The sequence below is a fragment of the Pipistrellus hanaki genome (assembly GCF_964339955.1).
Source record: "Pipistrellus hanaki genome assembly, chromosome: 8".
Lineage (NCBI taxonomy): Eukaryota > Metazoa > Chordata > Mammalia > Chiroptera > Vespertilionidae > Pipistrellus > Pipistrellus hanaki.
In genome coordinates, this window is record NC_140510.1 from 16,940,798 (window position 1) to 16,967,391 (window position 26,594).

Genomic DNA, 26,594 nt, shown 5'->3' on the forward strand with positions numbered 1-26,594 from the left:
ATTCACCAGGCCCCTCCATCTGGCTGTGAAGCTGGGAGATGGCCTCGGGGTGGGGGTGGGGAGGGCGGTGGCTAAGGGCTGGGGCTGTTCCTAGCTGTTCCCTCCTAACTCCTCCTCGCTCTGAGTCCACAGTCACAACTGCCATTGGCCCACATGAATCCCCGGGGCGCCCCCCCCCTCAGCAGGACCTCACAGCACTGCCTGGAAATGAAGGCAACACCCGGCTTTGGGGCCAGCAGGGCTGGGCTCAAATCACCAGCATAAATCCCAGTTCTACGCCTCTGGGCAAGTCACTCTCATCCTCCATTTCCGCTCCTGTGAAACCGGAACAGTGACACCTGTATCTCACAGGACTGTTATGGAGATTAAATGAGACGAACATGAACAGTACCTAGCACGGGGCCCAAAGTCTGGTAAGAAATCAGTGATGAAGTCTCCTAAGAGTTACATCAAAACCTATCAGAGTCCAGAGCACAAACTCAAAATCCCTCGGACCCTGGGCCATGGTTCCTGCCGAACTGTAAAATCCACATGTTCAGAACCTACAGGAACTAGAAAATATAGAATTAAAAACAAAACAAACAAACACAGGAAGCTTCCTCCATCTGCTGATGGCAATAGTATGAACATCACTAGAGGAGCAGCTCATAAAACAGAAAAGGGGTTAGTCAACTAGGGCAGTTCTTTGGCCCCTTGAGTGTGGCTCTTCCACAAAATACCACGTGCAGGCGCACATGTACAGTGTGATTGAAACTTTGTGGCCCATGCACAGAAGTTGGTTTTTGGCTCTCAAAAGAAATTTCAATCGTTGTACTGTTGATATTTGGCTTTGTTGACTAAAGAGTTTGATAACCACTGAACTAGGGAAACACAAAAAAGGTGATTATGAAAGCAAGTAGGATGGGTCCCTTCAAAATGTGCTGCCCTGCGGAAAGGGATCTCAGCCAGTGCCCTGGTCTCAAAGATGGTTCCTTCTAGACCCGAACAGTGTCTGCTGCACAGACTGATCTGTCGGGCTCCCCAAGTCTGGTGTCACGAAATGTATTCATCCAACTCTGCTGCTCCAACACTCAGGATCCCTTATGGGTCTACTCACATGGCTACCCAGATGAGGTCTTGTGACAGAGAAAACACCATGTTACAGGGGTCCTCAAACTTTTTAAAGTGGGGGCCAGATCACGGTCCCTCAGAGAGCTGGAGGGCCGGACTATATGAACTACTAATTCCTACTGTAACACCTCGGCTGCGCTCACTGCCCAAAACACCTGGCGGGCCGGATCAGACTCCTCTGCTGGCCGCATGTGGCCCGCGGGCCGTAGTTTGAAGACCCCTGGTTAGAACTTCAACATACCTTTTTGGGGGACACAATTCACCTCATAACAGGAACCAAGGAAGCCAACACTTCTTCCTCTACTACAGCCTGCCTTTCGGAGTCCTGAAGGTTTCATGTCCTTTTCATGACAGGGGAAGGCAACTCCCTCTTCCTTCAGGTAAGATTTAACGCAAACTCTCCAAGGTGGGTGAGCTCCCATCCTGCGGTGGAGGCTCTGCCTTCCACACTGGCTCTCATCAGACACCCAGGCCACTCCGTAGTTACTTATTCCCATTCAGGGGTTGCTCTTGAGCTAAAATACACTCCCGAGCTTAGTCAAGCTGACAGCACTAACAAATGTGGGGGAATAAAATAGTGCCAGAGCCCCCACTTTAGGGCCACATCCAATACCCCAGGAGAACAGGGGAGGCGTGGCACTATTTTAATATGCTCTTGCTATAACTCATTGCCTTTGCAGTCTCCTTAGATCAGGACCAAAAGCAAACCCCCAATCCATCACTTCTCAACGGCATCAGTTCCTTTCCTTTGACCATTTCTGGAGCTCTTTCCAAAAACAGCAGGGTTGCTACTGAAACCAGTGATCAAAAGACTACCAAGCCGCCCTGTCATAGTTTTCAGGACAAACATTTGGCTCAGCAAATTGGAAAAGAAAATGGAACAAATACCAGCCTGGGTGAGAACCAGTGTGCACGTTTATTTCACGCGAGAAGACACACAGAGGATGCACGCCTCTCTAAGAACCTCCCCTCCAGAGCTCTCAGCCGTGCTGCTGAGCATCAGGCCCTGCGGAGGTCCATTTGGAACAAGAGCAGCCTCCCGGGCTGTCTTTGCTCAGTGCTGCAGAATTAGATGTGTGCAAAGGTAAGCAGCCTGCCCGCCTCCACCTTTCCATGTCAGCGAGCTGACGGCCTGCGAGAGAGACAGCTGGGACTGGGGAGCCTGCCTGGGGCCTCCCACCTGTGCTGCAATCATATGTGAAATGTCAGAGACTCCAACGGGCATCAATCTGTACCTTCTGTGGCAAGCACCCAGATGGCCCTCTGCAGCTGACGGCAGCAGGAGGCTGTATTTCCTGTGGCCTGACAACGGTACCCAGGGCTGAGGAGGCCTAAGACGGGGATGAAACTCCCTGTGTCATTGGGCCTTGCCAAGTTCCTCCTACACTGATTTCTCTCACACCCTCCCCCTCCAGTCTCTCCTTCCCTCCTTCAATATCTTGCTCACATTTTCAAATTCCTTAGACTTTGATTTATTAATAACTTTATCTGTTTTTTTTAATAGATTAAAAATGATCAAGAGTCATTGTCCAATATGGGAGCCACCAGCCACATGTGATGTTTTTATTTAAGTTAATTAAAATGAAATAAAGTTAAAAATCCAGTTCTTTAGATGCTCCAGCCACATGTCAAGTACTCAGTGGCCGCCTGTGGCTAATGGTTACCCCACTGGACAGTGCAGAGGACAGACCCATTGCCCCAGAGAGCTCTCCTGTCAGCTCTGGTCTGGAAGCTATAAAGGCAGCATCTGCCTCTACTGTCTGTCCCTAGACCTCCTCCCAGAGGCGATCTTGCTGCCAGGCTCCTTTGTGTCCCTACAGGGATTTTCTTCTGTCTACCCAAGTGTTGCAAATCTCTTACCGAAACAAATAAGACCCTAAACACTGTTTTGTCCCATGTGTTCCTCACTGAATGAACCTTGGAGATCACAATGTAAGTGCACACATAGTGCTTCATTCTTCTGAGTGTCCTCCCAGCAATCCTCTGTCACTGGGACAACCGCCTCCACTCCCGCCTTAGAACCACACTCCCAATCTTGTGTCCGCTGCGTGGTGCCCAAGCACTTTCATGCTACTCTCAGTCTCCACACCCTCAGACTCTTCCAACTCTTCCCCTCACCTTGTTGCCTCCTCCATGCACATTCACAGAGCCCGTCTTCCTCCCAGTGAATTCCAAACCAGTTTCTCTGGCTTTCCCCCTCAACACTCCCAGGTACCCGCAGACTAAACCACCCACTCCACCTCCTCTTGTTGCCCTTAAACCCCCAATCCTCTCCTTCATTGACTGAGGATATCAGCACCTACCTCATGCCCTTTGTCTCCTCCCTAAATTTGGCAAACAGCCCCTCAATTCCACGTGGAGCATCCAGCCAACGCCTGGCCTCACACATGTCCTTGACCTTTTGTCCTCACCCCACCTCAGCCACCCACTCCCCCGCTAAGGCCACACAAGCAAATGAGCCACTTGTGAAGATCTGGTTTTTAGCATCCCACTCTCAAATCATTCAAGATCAGCAAGACTTCTAACCCATGGTGACTATTCACTGATCTTGCATTGCCCTCCCAGCCCCCGCACCCAGCTTGAATAGTCTGGCACATTCTTGGATCCCTCCCTTACAAATACACTTGCCTCCCTCGCCCCTCTCTAGTTCACTCACCTGTTGAAAACCCTGACCCTGGGTAAACCTGGTCCACTCTCTCCACATATATATTCCCCACAAGAAGGTGACCAATCAAATTGCGAGCTTTTTAAAATAAATAACATTGGCAGGATTAAAAAATGGAGTAACTGCTATAGAAAATAGTACAGAGGTTTCTCAAAAAATAAAAGTAGTACTATCATTTGACCCAGCAATCGCGCTTCTGGGCCTATATCCAAAAGAATTGATAGAGGGGTCATGAAGAAATACTGGTACACCCTTGTTCATAGCAGTATTATTCACAATAGTGGAAATGGAGACAACCCAAATGTCTATCAAAAGATTAATGGACAGACCAATGTGAGATATATATATCACACACACACACACACACACACACACACACACACACATATGCAGTGGAATATTATATAGCCTTAAAAAGGAAAGAAATTCTGACACATGCTGCAATGTGGGTGAACCTTGAAGACATTATGCTAAGTGAAACAGGCTGGTCACTAGCAGACAAACACTGTAAGATTCCTCTATATGAGGTGCATAGAGTAGTCGAATCCCTAGAAATAGAGTAGAATGGTGGTTGCCAAGGGATGGGAAAGGGTAACAGGGAGTTGTCTAATGAGTACAGGGTTTCAGTTTTACAAGATGAAAGGGTTCAGGAGATCTGTTCACAACAGTGTGAATGTATTAACACTACTGATCTGTACCCTTTGCTTAAGATGCTAAATTTAACGTTGTGCTTTGCCACAGTAACAGAGCACAAAACGAACAAAGCTGTTGGGTGGGCTCCACTCGCTGGTGCTGAAGGCACACTCTCTCCTCTGAGCACAGAACGCCCCTCCCCACACAGTATGCAGGTGGCAAGGCTAGGGTGCGGATTAGTCTCCCTGCGCTGGCAATGCCAAGCTTGATATTCACTCTAAACCTTAGAGTCAATGTAGGAAATATTAGAAGAATTTACTAAGGCCCAGTTGGGTATTTCCCCATTCTCTCAAATATTATTCTCCAGCAAGTAACTGAAACCCAATAGCTTTCCTAGCTCTGCCTCTCATGATTCATTCATGCTCATTTCTATGCAAACATCAGTTTCTCAGCTGGCAGTGATTTCATGAATTTTTAATTCACATGGAATGAGCCAGAGATTAAAACTTTAAACTAAGCCAACAATAGAGGGTGGTGAGTGTCATTTCAATCCCTAGATTAAGAATCTGAATGAATTCCCTGGCATCGTCACATGAACCATTATCTGGAAATTATCAAAACAACTCCTCTGTGCGTTTCTGCCTTTGGAGTATTAATATAGATACACATATCTGCTTTGGCCTGGCTATGTGGCTCACTGGTTTAATATCAACCTGTGAACTGAGAGGTCAAGACTGAATTCCTTGTCAGGGCACATGCCTGGGTCTGGGCTCAGTCCCCCATGGGGGGTGTGCAGGAGGCACCCAATCAGTGATTCTCTCTCCTCATTGATGTTTCTACCTCTCCCTCTGCCTTTTCTGAAACCAATAAAAACATATTTAAAAAATACTTGCTGGTGGTTCCTTTCTCTTAAAAAAAAATACTACCAGTTTTGGGATCATTAAAAGCATTGAAACCAAAGACATTTCTTGTTACCAATCTTAATCTTGGAAAAACTCCAGGCCACCTGGCAAACAGTAACCAAGATCCCAACACCATAGAAAAGCCACAACAATGTGCAGCTTTATGACTAATAGATGAGAAACTGATTTTAGCAAAAATAAAATCAGACTAAAAATAAGCAAGTTAGATGAGAAAAGTTGAGAAATTATATCAAAATAGAATCCATATTTTAAAATTATTAATAAAATGTTTACATTCTTTTTTCTTTCTATGTCTTTGGAATGTGGTATATATTTTATATTTATAACACCCCTTAGTATGAGACACAAATAAGTGCTAGAATGGCTACCAGTGGCTACCATTTTGGATGGTGCTACCACAGAAGAAAGAAATATGTCTGACAGGACAGGGACCAGCTCTTGAAATCTGAGCATACCTCCAGGCTTCTGCACTCTCCAGTGTGTCCCCACCGTCTTCCTCAGTGACTGTCAGCAGAGGACACAGCTGCTCCTGGGGCTAGAGCAATGTCAGTTCAACTGTGGTCCTAAAGGTATCATCATTTGAAATTTTACAAAATCAGTTTACTACCATTGTTTTCTTAAATTTTTCAACCACAGATTGAGTCGCCTTTTTCCAAATTAATCTTACCCTAAGCAATGTCATCTGTGATGTCACAAATTTGACAACTTTTAATTATATTTGCCAAAAAAGCTAAAACACATGAACATATTTAACACTTAAAAGAAGTTTCATGCTCTTCCTAAAGCCAACAATAAACTAAACTAAAATGCATCCTTATTAGCGAATCAGTCATGGTATCATCTCTCCAAAGCCTCCCGTTGGCATATGGATGTGAGATGATTACTTTCCGTGTCGCCTGGCACCCACCATTTGGACCCTGACCTTTGCCTGTTTGAGTCTGACAGAGCATCCCTACCACGAGTACCTTTCCTCTGGGAGCCACCACAAACCACAGCCAGGGCCTCCTTCCTGTGTGCTCAGCTGCTCAAAACCTGCCCAGGACGGGTAGAAATCTTGCCCTAATGACCAGTGTTGGCTCAGGCTCAGGGAGAACACTTAATAATTAATAATCATGGCAGCTAAGGTTTACTGAACTACATGCCAAGCACTGTTCTAAAGTGCGCATGTGTGGGTGTTCGAGCACGTGTGTGAGAGTGTGTGTATCGTACTATGATGATTATTATATATCTCACTCATACAGTTGTCACAATAACCCTCATGAAGAAGCTGCTGTTTTGCTGCTTTTCTGGATGAGGAAACGAGGCACAGAGCAGTGCACCACAGTCACAGAGAGAACAAGTCGAGGAAGCTGAGACTCAAAGCCAAGAAAGCTCACTCTGGAACCCGTGCTGCTGTCACCCTGAAGATTCCAGACGGGATGAAGAAACAGAAGCTGGAAAAGACACATGTTTTATGGCCACAAACACAAATCCCTAAAAGACAACACTATCCCCCGCAGGACACGGAGACGGAGGCAAGCAATAGCCTCTGATAAGACAGTTAGGCAGACAAGTAGACTAAATTATAATGCCCTCAAGACATCTGCTGGAAATCACCCTGAGGAACTCATTGTGTTCAGAAAAGAAGACAAAAGCATGAAAATTCAAGGGAGCAAAGAATCCAATAACAAGAGATAGAGGATGGGAGGACAGGCAGATTGACGAATCGATGGACAAATGAGCACAAAATGTTCACTCCAAACTCAAAAGCAGAAAGTATTAGAAAGGGACATCCATCACTCTGACCACTCGCAAAGGGGCCCATCATATGGCTGACATCACACCAACCAGCCATTCTCAAAGGCAAACCGGGACCTTATTCTTGTCTCTGGGTAAGCTTCATTACGTGGCCTTCATTAGGAGGAAGGCGAAGTCCACTTACAGGTACTCCCTGTGGGCAGAGTGCACAGCGGCCGCGTTGCTGTAGCGCCACAGGACGATCGCCGATGACAGGACGTCGAGGACGGCATCAAACTAGGAGAAGGAGACACGGCATTAGTGGTTTTCCTGAATAAACAGGACAGGGCTGAAGACATAAAGCAACAATTCTGTGAGTCAGAACATCTGAGCAAGTGACCTCAGAGCCAACAGTGGGCCCTGGGGACCGGGAGCCAGGGGGACCCCACACACCAGCTCCTCCTCCTCAGATTCCGCACTGCGCCCAGGGCCTGGGAAACACACTCCGTGGCCTGGTGCGTCTGCCCCCGGGGCCCTGGCTGCCAGCACTCTGCAGAAATGGGGGATCACACGGTCCTGACCCGTGATGGTTTCCCCACAGCAAGCAAGATCATCTCGCATTCCACTGTGTGTCCCAAGTACAATATTCGGGGTGAGGAATCTGTTTCTGGCTTCCAATGGGACTGTCCCACATGGAGGGGTGGTCACCCAGGGGCTCTGTGCTGTCTGCCAATGCTTTGGAATTGTATATAAAATTCAGTGCTTTCGCTTGAATGAATGAGTGACCGTGTGAGGGAGGAGAGAGGGAGGTGAAGGAAGAGGAAGAGAGCATTGTAAGAAAGACAGTGAGAATATGTGTGTGTGTTGTGTATATTGTGTATGTATGAGAATGTGTTGTGTGCGTTGTGCGTGATGTGTGCATGTATGTGGTGTGTATGTGTATTTCTGGAGAGACAGTGCACTCCTTCTAAAGATTCTGAAAAGGTCTGCAGCCTCAAAAACCTTAAGTTTTCACAACAAAAGGGAGAAGTGGGTTTGGGGGCAGGAACACACACCCTGAGTCACAGGGAACCCCAAAGCTGCACAGGAGGGTGTTGACAAGCACTCCCCTAGGGTCACTGTGCCACAGCACACTCCCACCTGGACAGTGACAAGCACCCGGAGGGGACGTGGGGAAGATCCACCAAGTGTTCAGCATGCCCAGCCTGGGAAACACCCGAGACCCGTCTTCTCAGCAGCTCCCATCAGGAAGCAGGCTGGGGTCAGGTTCCCCGGGGTCCGGCTGCCGACTGACGTATCCTAGCAGCAGTGCCTAAAGTCCACACCTCTGCCTGCACAGCAAAGCCTTCACTCCGGTATGTGCCATTCTCTGACAGTCTTTGGGGGGTAGGAGGGGGAGGGCCAACAGCCTGAAACATCCTCGAAAACAGCTGTGGGCAATGCGGTCCCCTCATCTGTCCTGGAGGATTGTACAGCTTCCTATCAGCTCACTTCTGTTGAATTCTAATCCCCCCAGAAGCAATTTCCATAAAAGGTGTGCTTGTCATGCGAAGCTCTCATCTGCTAACCACCCCCTCACTGAGGGTGAGACCCGTGGACTCAGGAAAAACATGCAAAACTTCATAAAAGTACATTTCAGGTTACTTACTGCAAACCCAAAAGCAGAGGCGCTGTACCTCATAACGGAGACAGCTAAAAAGAAAGAAAATATTGTTCAGAATATTTAAGACCTCGTGGATATTTTCTCTCATTCATGAGTATATTAACATATTTTGATCTGCCCTTTGAAACATCAATGGAAAAGTTCCAAGAGAAAAAAGTTAAAAATTAACCGTGGTTGTAAACTTTGAGAACTAAAAAGTGCAAAGAGTGCGGAGAACAGATTCCAGACTCCGCCTGCAATGGCGTCCCTCCCAGCGTGCTCTGAGCGCCGAGGGGCCAGTTTCAGAGGGAAAATGCTTAAGCAGTTGTCAGTCCAACGACTACCGAGACCTGGAGAATCTCACAACTGGGATAGAGAGCTGGGGACAATATAAAACTTTCAAAGGAAAAGTGCAATCACCCAAACTGTCCCCTAATAAAGTAACTAGTGGTTTCTCCATGCACATGCCATTCATTGCCCATCAGAGTTTAAAATGTAGTGTAGATCTCAACAAAACTGCTTAGGAAAACAATAACAAATGACCTTAAATGACAGGTGTCTACAAATGTAGATGTGACAGTTATAATTTAAGCATTTATCCACATTCAAAAGTCAACCTTTGGAGGGTAAATCAATTAGGTAGCACTTCTGCCCAATTCTGTGATCTGTTCTATGGCCAACTAATGTTCAGCTTCAAAGACTGGTCTCAATTTAACTTAATAAAGGCAGTTCTCGATATTTAACAAGCACAAGTCCACATATACACACGCCGTGGGTCAGCAGAGCTGTGGAGGAGACTGTCCCGGCCCAGGGGCTGAGGTACTCACCGGGGAGTAAGGGAGGTGGGGGAGTGGGACACAGAGGTCAGTGCTCCCTCTCAGCTCACCACATGGCCCTTCTCAGGACCCTTTGCTCTGGTGCACCCACAAGGCCAAAAATGAGTCCTGGACAGCCCTGCTCTCCTTTGTAGCCCTGCCCTGAGCACAAGGGGTCACCTGACCCAAAGTGAAAAAAGCGTATTTCATTGTCTGTGAGTCAGGAATTGAATCGGAGAGAGTCTAATTGGATAAGTAATGTTGTTGGAATTGAAACTGGCAATCACTGGAACTGGGGTTGGCTATGGTTTGCCATCAAGACTGAAGAGCAGAGAGAGAAGCACAGGTACCGTTTCCAAGCCCTTTCTGAGACGCAGCCACATCCCGGTCCTCAGGCCTCGGAATGCAATCCATTGCATTGCTGACCCTCTGTTTCTGACAGGGGCCCCTCCAGTTGTCCCTGCTGATGCGCATGCTGGGCAGAGAGCAGGGCAGAGGCAGGTGCGTGCAGTGACCAACAGTAACTCTCACAGGCAATAGAGGGGGGGCAGTGCAAGGGGCACCAGGCCTCCCCGAAGAGCTCCATCTGCAGGCACATGGGCATGTGCGCAACAGGCAGCAGATCCCTCTGGGGTCGCCCTGAGCACCCAGATGCCCCTCAGGACACTGAGCCCGCCCGGCAGCAAGTGCTCACTCAGTAACTGCTAATTAAACTGTTAACTGACTTTTACAGAAACAAGTCAGAATGAGTATCTGGTTTTCCCTTTACAACCTGTTTGAGAACATCTAAGATCTGTGCCTTTTCCCTCAGTTATTCGTTAATCAGCAGTGGGAACTTTTGAACATCTGTAGCAGTGGTCAGAAAACTGTGGCTCGAGAGCCACATGCGTCTTGAGAGCTGAGGTTTGCGGCTCTGTTGACTAATGAGTTTGCTGATCACTGCTAGAGAAAAACACTTAAAAAACATTTTAATAATGTACTAATGTCTTTAACCTGAAGTCAAAACTTCTGGGTAAGGGTAATGCCTTAGCAGTGGTCAGCAAACTCATTAGTCAACAGAGCCGCAGTTTGCTGACCACTGGTGTATGGCTTCTTCCACGGATGCTGGGCGCACACAATGGATGAGGAAGAGCTGCCCTGGGAGCTCCTGCTCTGTCTCCACCTGCGCTGCCCGCCTGGCACCACCCCACGGAGGGCACAGCCAGAAGAGCACCCCTCACCTGTGCTCCAGGCAGTGAGCCATCCCTCCAAAAGGTTATCTGGTGACACCACATATGTATACACTGGGCTACAGATTTCGGAGGTGGACACCCTCTCGATTATACAGAGAAAACAAGGGCCCGGGCTCAGAGACTCTGGACTCCAACAAAGGAGCTGATGGTTGAATGGTGGTATCTTTCCCTGACTCAGCCAGAGGCAATGAGCAGCATGTTCTCAACCACCCAGGGAGCCATGTCTGTGAGAGAGCACAGCCTGCCCAGTGGGACACTCACACCGCTCCACCCCGGGCACCAAAACAATGAGAGCAAGAGGGCTCCAGGCTAACCCCGGTCCCGCAGGAAAGGAAGGTTTACCATGAGTCATTATTTACACGTTGGCTTCTGGAGTGTCTCCGGTGAGGTGGAAAGGGAGAAAACGGCATGGTGAACCCAGGGTGCACTGACGGGTACGCTCATGGCCTTGGCTCAGGCAGCCTCCCTCTGTGAGCAGCTGCCCAGGCCCCACAATGAACACGAGCAAACGCTCATCCCCACAGGACCTGGATGAAGAGGTCGGTGCCTTTTAGGAATTTCTGAAGCATGCAGAGTCATGGGGTGTTCTCTAAGGTGACCAGACTTCCCGCTTTTGGCGGGACAGTCTCGATTTTTAACAATTTGTCCCACGTCCTGTGGTGTTTTAAGAAAGTCCAGATTTCTCCCCTGGCCTGCGGCTGAATGTGACACATCCTGGGTTAAGGACGGTCTCTAAAGAAAGGGCTGGCTCAGACAGCCCCTCTCCACAGAAAGAGAGCAGACTGTGAGGTTTCATCTGGACGCTTCCCACTTCCCTCCCGCTGAGCATGGTTCCTCTTAAAGAACAGCAGGCCCGGCCCAAAGGACACACCAGGGCAGAGAGGTCCAGGTCGGTGCCCCTGGAGGCCTCCCCCACCCCCTAGGTACGTGGCCAAGGGCAGCTGAAAGCCACCACGGCTCCGGGGTCGGACAGAAATCCAGCAGTGCCTGTAGGGCAGGCTGGCATTTAATAGCGGCCAACAGAAAATTGTGCTGCAAGCTGGCACGGTCTGCGAGAGGCAGTCAACGGGGCAGCCGTGAGGGCAACTTTCCTGTGCAAACTGCTCTGGTGGAGGCTGGGGCCAGAGGGTGGAGGGTAATGAAGTCAGATGGCTGTCAGCCCTCAGCACAGGGCCTGCTTAGCAAACACCACAGCTGCTCTGTGATGAGCGCTGTCAGCAGCCTCCGAAGTCACCTGGGTGGCGCTGCTGCAGGAAGCCCCGGGGGGAATTTGCAAGAACGTTTCTGCTCCTCACACTTTTGTATTTTCCTACCTTTAACTGTTATTATTACATTGATGGCAGTGGCATTGGTCAACATGAACATAAAGGTTTCAGGCGTGGGTTTCCATGTTACAAGATCTGTGCATTGCTCCTCACGTTTAGAACTTGCCTTTCTTGCTCAGGATTTAAGCAGGCTCTTCAGCAGCCTCTGAGGCTGTGATTGCATCCAGCGGCGAGAGTGGATGGCTGCCATCTGATCAGGCTGGTACTATGCACCCAAAAGTGTGTGTGCTTAGGATGTGTTTGGGCTCCTGTGCTTCTGAGCGCTCGCGCTCTCTCTCTCTCTCTCTCTCTCTCTCTCTCTCTCTCTCTCTCTCACTGAGGCACAAAGTCCATAAACCGTTCATAAATAAAATGAAGACCTGTAGCCTGGGACCTGTCCAATACCTGTTCCCCATTTGGGTGAGAGCGCCCTGAGTGTCTGGGAAACATCATGCTCCCCATTCTAGTGTATCCTTGTCCTACGGCCAAAGTGAGTGATTCAAAAGTGGTACAATTCAACATGAGCCCATGAGATTCAGTCCTGAGTTTTTGCTGAAAATATAGGGAATAGGATGTCTTTCTAAGAGGAAAGTGTAGCTAGAGTTGGTAGGATAAAAACAGAGCTTCGGGTAGCAATTTTGCCCTCAATGGGAAGAGGCTGCCTGAGAATTAAGCCAACACAGAGGAAAGAAGATATTAAAGATATGAGACACAAACCAGACCACTGATGACATGGGCTAAGCCTCTGGAATCAGCCCGACCTGAAGTTCCTCCCCTGCATTTTTCTCAAATACATCAGCCAATAATTTGTCTTAATTTGCTTAAGCCAGTTTAAATTGAGTTTGTATCACTTGTAGCAAATGTCTTAATACAATAAACCTTGACACAGTAATCCCATGTCCAAGAATCTCTTTTAATGTCTAAAGAATGGAAAAATTCTTTAAACCCAAAAGATTCACAGCATGTTTATGTAATTTATAATCACAAAACACAATCTAAATGTCCAGCAGTAGGGTGATGGTTAAAGTATGGTTCATTCAAAAATCTGTGCACCTGAAACCTGTATAATTTTGTTAATCAGTGTCACCCCAATTCAATCAATAAAAAGGAAAAAATAGGATGCATGTAGCTATTTTTAAAATATTTACAAAAAGTAGTGTTGTTTAATGCTTACATTCGCATATTAGTTGGAATAATGCTATTGATGATAAACAGGTGACATGTTTGGTGCCATCAGTACTGGGAAATGATGGGTCTGACTAATAGAGGTGCAGACTGGATGGAGGGGTCAGGACAGGCTTTACAGAGAAGGTGACATTTGAACAAAGACTTAAAGGAGGTGAGGGAATGAGCCATGCAGTCACTTAGAGGAAGAACCTTCCAATGGGAAGAGTCCGTGCAAAGGCCCTGAGGCAAAGTGCCTGGCATGTTTGCGGCTATTCAGCAAGATGGAAGAGACGAAAGTTATCCTGTATAATATTGTAAAAGCCCAATGACTGAAGAGCAGAATGACTGGCCGACCAGTCGCTATGATGCACACTGACCACCAGGGGGGCAGATGCTCGACACAGGAGCTGCCCCTGGTGATCACTGTGCTACCACAGTGGGAGCACCACTCGGCTGACAGAGACAATTAGCTGCTCCCACTGCAAACCCCAGGCCAACAGGCAGGAACCTGGATGCAACTGCTGTCTCCTCGTCCCAGGCTTCTCTCTTCCTCACTCCCTGCCACCTCCTCTGGATGCCCGCAGGCTGCTAGGCTCACAGAGCTGGCCCCGGAGGCAGGGAGGCAGTTCGTCACTGCTGCGGGTCTGAGGCCTATTCCACTGCCTCTCAGTGCTATTGTCCCTGGGCTGGCCCCGACACGATCCCTTGGAGAGGCAAGTGCTCTGGCTCCATGGAAGATGCCTGACCTGGGAGCAGCCACTCAGAGGATGTGTCCACAGCTGCTCAGCTGACTGGGATGAGTAATGCTCCCACAGCAGGCCAATCCCAGCAGGCCATGCCCCCTACCAGTGCATGAATCCAGTGCACCGGGCCTCTAGTATGAGATAATAGATTTCCCTATAATTTGAGCAAAAAATTGGGTACAAAAGAGCAAGATACAAGATTATATGTGATAGAAATAGTTCCACAGTACAACTACGTTTAAAACAATGCATTGAAAGCAACTTGGAGGGGGGTGGGGGAGGAATCCCTCAACAGGTAACAGTGGTTAATCTTTGGCTGGTAGAAATATTTGAGTGGATTTCTTTCCTTTTAACCTTTTGATATTTTCCACATTTTCTATAACCATCATAGATAGCCATTCAATCAGAAAAATATCCATTTTATTTGGGGGGCAATTACCCAACTCATAACAGTATAGCCAAAGATCTGAAAGAGAAGAGCAAAAGCCAGGTTTGCGATGTACACCTGGGGACAGTGCACTGTGAGCTCATGAATGCCGTGGCTAACAGGAAAGCACAATGCCTTACATGTCCTTATGACACCCAAGTTTCTGAAATCCATCTCTCCAGGCCAAGTCACCTACATGAGTGGGTTGCTGATTCCCCAAAGAGTTCACCAGAGGTAGAGGGTCAGGCAAGCCAGGATGAGGAACACAAGCAAAAAGTCATTCCCTGTCTAAGGGACAACCTGCTTCCCATGATTTTGCTCGTCCTGCACTCTAGTTTCATTGATGTGTCAAGGGGGTAATCGCAGCTACATTTCCAGAAGCACACATGCAACAGAAGTCTTGAATAAATATTTACACGGGTCTGGCTAAAAACCAGGTCTTTTTTAACTAGGCTACATTCAGGCCAGAAAGCACGTCAGCTGGAAACTCAAATTCAAACAAAAAGACAGCTGGAAAGTGGAGGGACCCAGGCAACCCATTGTCAGGGCAAAGCCAAATGCAAGTCACGCAGCTGAATAATCAGCAGGCTTTCCAGGGGGTTGTGGAGGTCCAGACAAGTGCCTTGCAAATGCACAGGGAGGCGAGAGTGCCAGCAAGGCAACTGCGGGTCAATGCCAAGAGCCCCTCAATGAGGAGCATTAAACAAAGAGTGCCATTCCCGTCGCAGGCTAGTTTGTAGCAACAATGAGGGCCCAGCTGGCATCCTCTCCCAAGTCAGGCAATGATTATCTTGAGCCTTAGCACTCTTTATCAACACCCCAGGCCCCATAACACCTCCAAGTTGCTAAATTATCTGACCAGTGAAGCTCTAATAAATCAATCCCACTTTAATTAGACCATCCCTGCCACACAGAAGCCTGGCAACCACACCCACAGCCATGGCCCCAATCCAACTTGAGAACGCATCTTCCATCGCCACCTTCATCCTCATGCAACCTGCTCCAGCTCCCACTCTTAGCTCCTTGCCACTTTGTTCTACCTTTAAAAAAAAATGGGTAATTCTTTTGTTAAATATATTTCTTTATTGATTTCAGAGAGGAAGGGAGAGAAAGAGAGAGGTAGAAACATCAATGATGATAGAGAATCATTGATTGGCGGCCTCCTGCACGCCCCCCACTGGGGGTGGAGCCCACAACCTGGAATCGAACCCACAACCCATCAGTCCACAGGCTGATGCTCTATCTACAGAGCCAAACCAGCTAGGGCTGCTCTACCTTTTCTTATCCAAGAGCACATGCCATCTTCTACCACAGAATTCGATTCACTTACCTATGAAAATTGTGTACCATCTGCTCCCTCCATCTATTAGCATATAAGCTCTAAGGGCTGGAAGCTTTGCTGCTTTGTTCCCTGTTGGCCCCCAAATGCCCAGATCAGGGCCTGAACACGTGAGAGCATTCAGATTGATTGACTGAAATAGCACCTTAGCTCTAACTCACAGTAAACAGGGAGCTCAGGGAGAAGCAGGCAGGTTCAAGGGCTCAATACCAAGAGGCCCAGCTGTGCTCCGGGCAGCCGTTCTCTGAGCAAATGGAGTGGCGCCCTCACTCTGTGGGCATAATGAAGAAAGCAGCCTCAATAACCACCATTCTTTTAAGGAGAACTTGAAGCATCTGACTGACAACGACCAAGCACTATGGGAAGAGCAAGAACAGCCATGAACCCAGAAAGCCATGAGTAGCAGAGAATTGTGCATGAGGGGGGAAAAATCAGAAAAACAACGACCCAAGGAGAGTGTCCAGTTGGGACCAGGGCCCTCCCACTGTCCCCACCACACCCCACGTTGGCTCTGCTTCATGAAACACACCAACCCCCATTCCAGAGCGGGCATCTGTGTTATGGAATGTTGAGTTGGAAAACTGCCGCTTGAAAAGGAGAGACCCAGTGCAGACAGGTTCTCTGTGGTCACACAAACAGAAGGCACGCACTCACAGACAAAAAGCCAAGAGCCCATGTTTGCCTGCAGGAGTTTCTTCAAGAGCACAGCACACGCTCACACTGCTTCTTCTAGACTGGGAAGAGAGAGAAGGAGGATCTTCTCAAAGCCACGCTTACCCAACTTTTATACTTTTATGAATGTTTATGAACTACCTTCAATGGAGTAAACAATCCACCCTCACTTGATGCTACATTTATTCCAAAGACCTCACTGAACTAATGGTAGGAGCATGGTTCTTGCTCTGTCAATTGCATATTCTCCCTTAAATGTAATTTTATTTCTGCGTGTGTTATGGTTTCCCATGATGCCGGAACCACTCTCAAGAGAGAAGTCTATTGACTGTGGGCGGAGGCCCAGGCAAGTCTTCACCCAGGTTAGTGGGTCAGCCTCAGACACTCAGCCCTGTCCTGCAACCCACCCTGCCCAGACCTATGGGAGGGGGCTGAGCTCACCAATCATTCTCTCATTCAATAAACAAACATTTATTGAACATCTACATGGCACACAATGAGTTGGGAATGCAGCAGTTACTTGCCCAATTATTTGATGAAATATGCCTCCTAAAGCCCTAACTATCCCTTAATTTCAGAACACTACATTTGCCTAGTGAATAAAGTATTTATTGAGCAGAAAACAGAGTCAGTGGAAAATTTTATCAAACAGGACCTTCACAGTTTGTCTTCCCCAGCCTTCTGTTCTAATTGCTGTTCTGGTTGCTGGGAATTTGAAACCTGAATGCTCATTCTCAGTCCATTATTTCTAACTTGGCTCAGTATGTCTCCTCTGGTATCCAAAGCCTTATGCTCCTATTGCCCTCACTTTATTACATAGAGATCCTGTGTCTCCTCCAGGCAGCATTTGAAAACGTGAAGTCAGGGTGTATTGTATCTCCAGGACCTAGGAAAGCTCCAGCACACAGTTGGCATTCAATAAATGCTTGTTGAGCAATAAATACTTCAGGAATCAATAAACCCTAATAATAATGTCTGGTTCTTACTTACCATTATATAATGAATAATTCATGCAAGAAACAAAAGCTAATACTATGGGCATCAAGAGCTGGCAACAGCATGGATCATCCTTGTCAAATCACTAAAATGGTCCTTTGACCCTGCCAACAGCACACCACACATTGGACCTCTTGGGTTTAGAGAGCTGCCAGGAACTTTGAAAAAAAAACAACACACACACACACACACACACAAAAACAAAAACAAAAAAACAGAACCTATCGTAGGGAAGATGAATACACTAAATAAGATTTCAAAGACTTGGCTTAAAATAGTGGTGCAGAATAAATATTTACTCATTTGAGCTGATCGAAGTCATTAGAAGACCACTAACATTATCGCTGAGAGAATTAAGTTAAGCATAGCAGAATAAAGGCCTTTTTCTCCCTCCCCTCTCTACCGCTCTTCTCTGTAAAAACCACCAAGTAACAAGGAACCCAGAAAACCAGGGAAAGAGCATAATAGTCAAAGAAACTAGGAAAAAGCCAGCTTCAAACCCCAAGTTGTAAAGAATATCTACCACATACATTGAAACTTATATTACACTGAAGGAAGGTGCTGAGAGCTGATAACGTACCCCAATCACATCTTATTCTGAGCTCAGAGTTTTTCACAATATGGTGATACCATCATCAAAGCCCAAATAATTACCCCCTATATATAATACCAAGTTGGGGGATAAGCTTTAGCATCCACTCCCGAGCCCTTTCCCCATATAGTCAATGGAATACGACTCAGCCATTAAAAAGAATGAAATCTTGCCATCTGTCAGCATAGATGGACCAAAAGGTATTGTACTGAAATAAGTGAGACAGAGAAAAAAAAAGCCAGATGATTTCACTTATATGTGGAATCTAAAAAACAAAAAATGAACAAACAAAACAGAAACCAACTCATAGATACAGAGACCATTTTGATGGTTATCAGATAAGAGGAGAGTTGGGGGGATTGAGAAGTACAAATTGGGAGGTACAAAACAGTCACAGGGATGTAAAGTACAGCATAGGGTATACAGTCAAGAAAATTGTAATAGCTGTGTAGGGTGTCAGATGGGTTCTAGATTTATCAAGGGGATCACTTCATAAGTTACATGTATAATCACTATATTGTACCTTAAAACTAATATAATATTGTATGTCAGCTATATTTGAAAAATAAAAAAAAATATTTTTAAGTAAGAATTGATAAGATGATTCTTAAGTTTAAGTGGAAAGTGAAGAGTCAATCCAAGCAAAACTGAACAACAACACATCTGGAAGATAGTCACTCCCAGATATCAAGATTTATTTCAAAGCTCCAGTAATTAAAACAATCATGTTGGCACAAGGCTAAACAAAAAAATACCACAGAACAAAAGAAGATCCACATATATATTGTCACTTGACTTATAACAAAGGTACTCCTGAAGAACATGCGGAGGATGGAGAAGGGGAGAAAGATCTTTTAAATAAAAGGTCCTGAGCCATTGACCCAACCTCACACCTTACACAAAAACAATTGTATATGTAGATATGCTAAGTACAAGATAACACAGGAGATAACTAAAACATCATGATATCATGTATGAGAATATTCTTCATCTTGGCGGAAGGAAAATAATTTTTAAATAAGACATAAATGCATTCAAAATAAAAGGAAATATCATTGAACTAAACTATATCACAATACCCCATTAAAACAGCAAGCTCTTTTAAACTATATCACTTGGAAAAAGATTCTTACAATAGTTACAGGCACCAGCAGACTCTATCCAGAGTGTACAGAAAGTCTTACAAATCAGTGAGGCAGAGAAAACCAACCAGCAGGAGTGTGAGCAAGACCTAGCAAGCTCCTCATGAAAGGTGATACACAAAGAACCAATACACATGTGAAAAAGGTTCACAGCGGTAGTGTTCACAACTATCAAAATTGGAAATGATACAATGTTCAATAGTAGAATGGATAAACAGGCAGTATATTCATCAATGGAATACTATACAACAGTGACAATAAATGAATTATAGCTACTTGCAACTACATGTATGAATCACAACATATAATGATAAGGGGAAAGGAAGGGAAACACGATAGCATTCATTAGACAGATAATCTATTTATGATTCTGTTTGTAAAACATTCGAAAACAGACAAAGCAATATATGGGGTGAAATACAGGTGGTGATTCCCCCTGGGCAGGGAGCAGTGACCAGCAGAGGGCAGGAGAAGGTCTTGAGTGAGAGTGAATGGTGGTTACACAGGTGTGTTCATTTCGTGGCAATTCATCAAACAGCAAAAAATTGACCTGTACACTCTTCTGTATGTCTATTATACCTTAATTTTTAAAAATATTACTTATAAATCAGTGTTTTAAAAAAAGTCGAAGAGCTAAAAAGTTAAATGAGGAAAGGACAGAAACAAGCAATTTCATGAAAAAAAAATCTATAACAGCCAATAAACATAAGACTGCAAAACTGACTAAAAGAAAACATCAGTTCTATTTAACCTTCCGTGTTTCCCCGAAAATAAGACATCCTCTGGAAATAATACCTACTTACAGGTTTCCTTCTGAGTGAAATATAAGGCATCCCCCGAAAATAAGGCCCCTCCTAGGCTAAACATGAGAGATTTGGTCCACTGATTCTGAAAGAAATGGAGTCACAAGAAATTCACCAGGAAATTCAGGAATTGCATTGTTATGATGATGTTCCAGAAGATGATGACATGATTGTCATTGAATAAATGAGTAAATTCTTGATACTGTAGGATTCACAGTTTGTCTAGTTTGTGTTGACAACTACTGTACTACCATACCATATACAGGTAATAAATTTCCTTTATTTTCATTTAACAATAAATGTGTACCGTATACTTTTTCATGGAAAAATAAGACATCCCCTGAAAATAAGACCTAGCACATCTTTGTGAGCAAAAATTAATATAAGACACTGTCTTATTTTTGGGGAAACAGGGTAATTAGAATGCCAAAAGTAAAAGCATTTTAAAAAATGCTGGGTGATTCCCCGACCTGTTTAGCTCAGTGGATAGAGCAACGGCCTGGGGACAGAAGAGTCTCAGGTTCGATTCTGGTCAAGGGCATATGCCTTGGTTGTGGGCACATCCCTGTGGGGAATGTACAGGAGACAGCTGAATCGATGTTTCTCTCTCATTAGTGTTTTTAACTCTCTATCTCTCTCCCTTCCTCTCTGTAAAAAAATCAATAAAATATATTTTTTAAAAATAAAATAAATGAAAATGCTGGGTGTTAGTGAGGGTGTGGGAATATAAATCTTCTCATTCAATGTCAGTGAGGAAATTTCTTTGAAAGGAAACTTCAAAAATGTTTCACAAATGCAAACTAGACATTCATTGAACCCAGCAGTTCTACTTTGAGAAATGTATTCTATGCTTGTACTGGCACAGGTGCAGAAATAATACATACAAGAGTGTTTATTACAGATGTATAACAGCAAATCATTAATCACTTAGGCATCCATTGATAAGGGAGTGATTTAGTAATTATCATGTATTTATACTATGAGATATCATTAAGTTCTTGAAAGAGATTTGTAATGCTGCAAAATGCAGGGAGTGGATAGAGCAAGGTAATTCAGAGAGTGATCATTAAAACATATGTTTGTATACATACATAAATAAATGCATGTGTGTGCAGATAAAATTTCAGGGAAGTGGGTGATGAGGTTGAAAGGATGCTCCATTTCACTGTGTGTCCTTTGTAAGCTTTGGCTGTCTCACTGTGTGTGTGTGCCTGCATGTATTTCCAAGGTGGAGCCGGAGGTGCATGCCACCACCAACACAGGAAGGGCCTAACCACTTTTGACATGGCCCCTGCGAACAGTTACTATATAGTTGCTTGCCATCAGAGACTTAAGCTTAATTTCACCAACAAGAGCTGGTGCAGATGAAGATTTAAGTTGCTGGCAATCTAGACTACCTGGGGCTACTCTCGAGAGGAAAATGAAATAGATCCACGATTTTTCAGTAAAGACAAAAATAACATTAAAATAGTCAGAAATTTCACAAAATTAAAGTCCCCAAGATAGCATCTTTCTCCATCTGCAACAAAATGTTTCCTTCCTAGTTGGGGATGATGCTAGTGGAGAATCAAGAAGAGGAACAAATGCAAATATTCTCAGTGTTGCTATTGTCCTAGATATTCTGGGTAGACACTAAAGTCAGAGAACATTTAGGGCAGTGGCTAAAAAAGGCAGGTCTCCTGACTTGTAAAGGTTGGTATCTATCTTAGGTAATTAATTGCAAAACCTAAGCATTCTTACCTCTTAAAATAATAAAACTAGATCCTAATAAGGTTTACAATAGAACAAGGTAATTTACTCAACAAATGCAACTCATTTTATTTGAAAGCTTATGTTAACAGACGTATTTTGGGGTGCCCCACATCTTATTATGTTTCAACATAACATATTGCCAGCTTTCATTATCCTTGAGCATGAGTTGTTATAGCCTATGACAGGTAGAAACAAGAATAAAGGAAAGAGATCTTAAGTCTGGTTTCTAAGTTAACAAATGCATTAGCTATACACACAACTTGTGAGCATTCTAATGTGAGGAGAATACAATAGCAAAAAAGCAGAGCAACAGATCCATCATACAATCAATACAACTTCACAAGAGAAGCTCGGGGACCAGTTACAAGAACAAATATGCAGATACAACCCTCCAACATGAACTTATAAACATTCCATGATGTCAGTAAGCCGAAGACCCACAGTGCAGCTGGTTTCCTGATACAAATAGCCTCAGCTGAGGCCGGATAGGATTTTATAGATGGAGAGCTGTGTTTGGGGACATTTTACATTCATTGGAACAATCTCTCAGTGACATTGAGCTATGAATGAAAGATGAATCCATGTAGATGCCCCAGAAGAAAAAAAAAATAAGAAGTCAAGGTTTTTCTTGAACTTATGACAATAATTCTTAACTGATAGGATCAGTTTTATTTCCACTCAGCTGATAAATAACTCATAACTGGTATCAGGGAAGTGACTACAGTGAATTAAACATTTCCAGCTCCGCCATGGTTGACCTGTCTACCTCAGGCTTTTCAAAATGAATTCCTTACATGCTGTTAAGCCTTCAGGGATCACACAGGGTCTCCCATCCCACTCCTACCTCATTGTAATCAAAGCAACTTCCTTCTCACCTGTACCTGACAGAACAGAATTTGAGTTCTGTCAAAATTTAACTGCAAGTATTAAATTAAAAACACTTGAAAACACATATAAATGAAGACAGCCCCATCCACATTTATAAAGAGGAGGCCCTCACACTATATACTATCCTTGTGGATAGGACTAGTATTCTAGTTGCAATACATTTCTGGCCCAGATCAAGCCTCCAATACAATTACTAGCCATCAGGAAAGTGGGCCATATTCTGTTTTCATACTCAAAGATGGTCCTCAAAGATATCCACCAACTGCCAACAATCAATAGAATACACAACACTTCACTTTGTGGATACCCTGGAACCTTTTCCTGAGATCCACATACACAGCTATACTAGGATGTTGTTCTTACTCATTCTGCTTTCTTCCTTCTTCTGGTAAAAGAATCTCTTATTTTGGGAGGTTCTGTCCCTTTAAAGCAGGGGTAGTTGATACTGAGCTGACCCTGCATTCAGGGACAATTCAAGGCCACCGCATACTGGAGAGTGGCCTGAGAATAAAGTTGACGCTGAGAAAGGAGAGAGGAGAAAGAAGGAAGGAGACATGGATGAGGGAGAGAAACAAAATTCTGACTACATCACTCACGGCCATGGATCCAGTCAGTGGCATTTTGTAGCATGTTCTCATTTATTTTGCTTAAATTAATATGAGGGATTTCTATTGCTAGTAAGTAAAACCCTACATTGCTACAACATGTACACATCTTTTCATCAGAGCACTCGATGCCAAGGCTCACAATACTCCCCACTCATGTTGGCGTCACTTCAAAGAAAAATTAGAAACCAATTCACACAAGGACTTCTTCAAACAACAAGATCCTCTAGAATTATAAATAGCCTTAGTCTTAAAAATCCAATTATATCCAATTCAACAACACAGTAAGACACACCAATTCGGGGGGGAAAACACAGCTAGTAGGATAATGACTGAAATGGTATTGCCCAAGAAGAACATAGCTGCCAAAAAAGGACTCCTCTTGACTAACTGGGCTGGAATTCATAACCAGAATCTAGCGGTCATTATTCACAGAGGGCCCTCAGCTCTCTGCATGTCACAGAAAAGCCACAGACTGGGCTGCCAAGCCTCCTGCACTGCGCTCCTGCCATCTGTGTAGACTCTTATTAGGAGAGCTCCTAGGACTGAAACTTAATAGAACTGAGACCTTCTCTATTCAATGAGAGCTGTGCAGCTATTGTCTCATTTTGCATTTTTACTGACCAATCAGAGAGGCTCCATTCTAACCAATCAGAATAGTGTTATTTGGACCAAACCCTGAGGTTTTGGAATCCTTATTTGCATAGGAAAGAACCATTCAGGGACCAGGAGTGGGCACACTTCTCTATATAAGCCAGCTTCACATAAGCTTCAGCAGAGCATACTTTCAGTTTCTACCAGAGACTGTACTTCCCCAGCTCACGCTTGGGCAGGGGCTATAACTCCAGCCAGAACTGTTACATCTGAGCTGCCTCGCACAAGGCAGCTGTTTCAGCAGAGCTGTTTCACGATTGGGCTGTTTTCACTGAATGAAGACTCCCCCTTACCATATCCCAAATTGGGGACTCCTGTTGGTGTTAAATTCATGGTGAGAACCTTTGGTTCACACTAGTTACTATCTCACTTTGCACTGATCCTTCCTCCTTTGTATGTATTTTCTTACAATCAAAAGCAGACATCTAATAGTCAACTAGGCTATGGTTTGACCAAAGAACAAGAATATTTCTGCCAGCTCACCTCCATTTTCCTTCACCATAACCTTCTTACTATCAAGCTAAGGGGGAGGAGAGAGCCAAAGGTTTGTTTTACTCAGAAAAAAAAAACAACAACAACAAAAAAAAAGCGCCAAGAATTATACTTTACAGATTTTCAGAGTTTTAGAGTTCCTATGTCATGTGTTCTCAAGACCAAACCCAGGTTTGGTGATTCAGCAGAAGGCTACAGGAGTGAGCATGTAGTTAGTTATGTCCCAGGGTAAGATTTGTTGCAGCAAAAGGGTGCAAAGCCAAAGAGGGGAAAGGTGCACGGAGCAAAATGCAGAGCAACCCAGGCACCAGCCTCCAGGAGTCCTCTCAGGGAGGCTGGAAGGCCATGCCGAATTCCTCTCCCAGCAAGTGGTGCCGACACACACAGTGTGTCCGCCACACTGGAGACTCAGCACCCAGGGATTTCGTCCCCGTTATCCTTGTTTTCACTTTCTGTGTTCAATTACTTGCAGTCCACCTTGATCTAAAAATATTAAATAGAAAATTCCAGAAATAAACAACTCATAAATTTTAAATTGCATGTCATTTTGAGAGGTATGGTGAAATCTCAGGCCATTTTACTCTGTCCTGCCTCGGGAGATCCTGAAAAGTTCAATCTGAGAGTCCTTAAGCAACATTCCAGCAAAGCAGATTTAACAGACCCCATATGGTTAATTACTATTACTGCTGCACATACGTAAATAATAGACCACTTTATTGAAACTAGACTTATTTTACAAACAATTTAGTCTTAATTTGGTTATTTTTTTCTAAACTGGGAGTGATTTTATACAGAAAAGTTATGTTTCTGTAACATACCTTTATGGATATTGGGTTCTAATATGTTCATTATGTTTTGAGTGTTGCCCCTATCTCTAAACTGAACTGAATTCTAGTTTCTTGCAATGTCTGGCTAAGATTCCCCAATCTAATGTTTCCGATTTTTCTGGCATCCTCCTGACTTAGAATCAGAATCATTAAGAACTAAAACTACCCTATTTCCTGAAGTCTTGCAATACTGAAGCTGCACAACTTGATATAAACTTCGGGGAAATCACCAGAGGATCTCAGATCTGTACAATCTTCACGCCTGCCATGCAGAAATATCACCAGATATTCAAACTGCGAGCCAGGAACACCAATCAGATTTCATGCCTGTCCTTCCTCCATCTGAAGATGCTTCATGCGAGACATCTAGAAGTCTCCATCGGCTGCTTTCAGCACTTAGACTCTGGGACCATAGCCGGCTTCAATCAATGACCATTGTTTTTATTTTGTTTCCATACAAATGCCTCTTATTTAATATCTGATTGCTTATATCAGTGGTTGGCAAACTCATTAGTCAACAGAGCCAAATATCAACAGTACAACGATTGAAATGTCTTTTGAGAACCAAATTTTTAAACTTAAACTTCTTCTAACGCCACTTCTTCATAATAGACTCGCCCAGGCTGTGGTATTTTGTGGAAGAGCCACACTCAAGGGGCCAAAGAGCCTCATGTGGCTCACGAACCGCAGTTTGCCGACCACAGGCTTATACCATAGGCTTAACTTCCGGAGCCCACATTAGGTACACCTGTGTGACCGAACTGACCTGTTCTCAGAACTAAGAGGCTGGTTGGTTCAAGGAGACGCCACAATCATCAGCCCAACTTCCTGAAGGTGAAACTTCTCAGGAAGTTTCCAAGGTGGGACAGAAGGGTGAACAGGCTTGCCCAGGATGTGCTACTTTGGCATGTGGATTATTTTCACCGCAAGCAATGGAGACCCTGCAGGGTCAGGAGAAAATTCTGCCCACCCCCTCTTAACTGCCTAAAAGCATTTAAATTAGTTAAGATCCTTGCCCATAATAAGAGTTATTGCCAGAGATAATTTTTGACGTAATTACTGAATATCTGCTCTTCTTATCATTCTGAGTCACCTGCTCCCCTCCCCCACCAATTTGAAGGCTCTCACCTCCTTCCTTACTTCAAGATGTCATATATATCTTGTTTCACCTTTCTGTCTTTGAACCTCTCGTGTGTGGGGAGAGAGGGGGTGGTGGCTCCGTACACATACATGTAATTAAATTTGGTTGTTTTCTCCTGTTAATGCATCTCATGCTGATTTAATTATTAGACCAGTCAAGAGAACCTGGAAGGATGGAGGGAAAATTTTCTTCTCCAACACAGGCATCTATTGGGGGTCTTGGAACATATCCCTGCGGATAAAGGAGGGCCATTATACCCTGTGTCTAGCATGTACCGAAATTCCAGACTCCCAGAGGGCACGCAGCTGTTCAGG

General features: G+C 44.9%; 1 protein-coding gene across 1 annotated transcript in view; it reads right to left on the reverse strand.

Moving 5' to 3' along the window:
* The window catches only part of TMEM163 (transmembrane protein 163), a 192,720-nt gene that overhangs the window by 51,908 nt on the left and 114,218 nt on the right, over positions 1-26,594 (reverse strand). Inside the window, exons 3-4 of the mRNA XM_084892271.1 lie at positions 8,696-8,739; positions 7,253-7,344 (exon numbers count right to left, since the gene is read on the reverse strand). Of these exons, the coding sequence (XP_084748397.1) occupies positions 7,253-7,344; positions 8,696-8,739 (136 nt within the window). The remainder of the gene's footprint in view (positions 1-7,252; positions 7,345-8,695; positions 8,740-26,594) is intronic.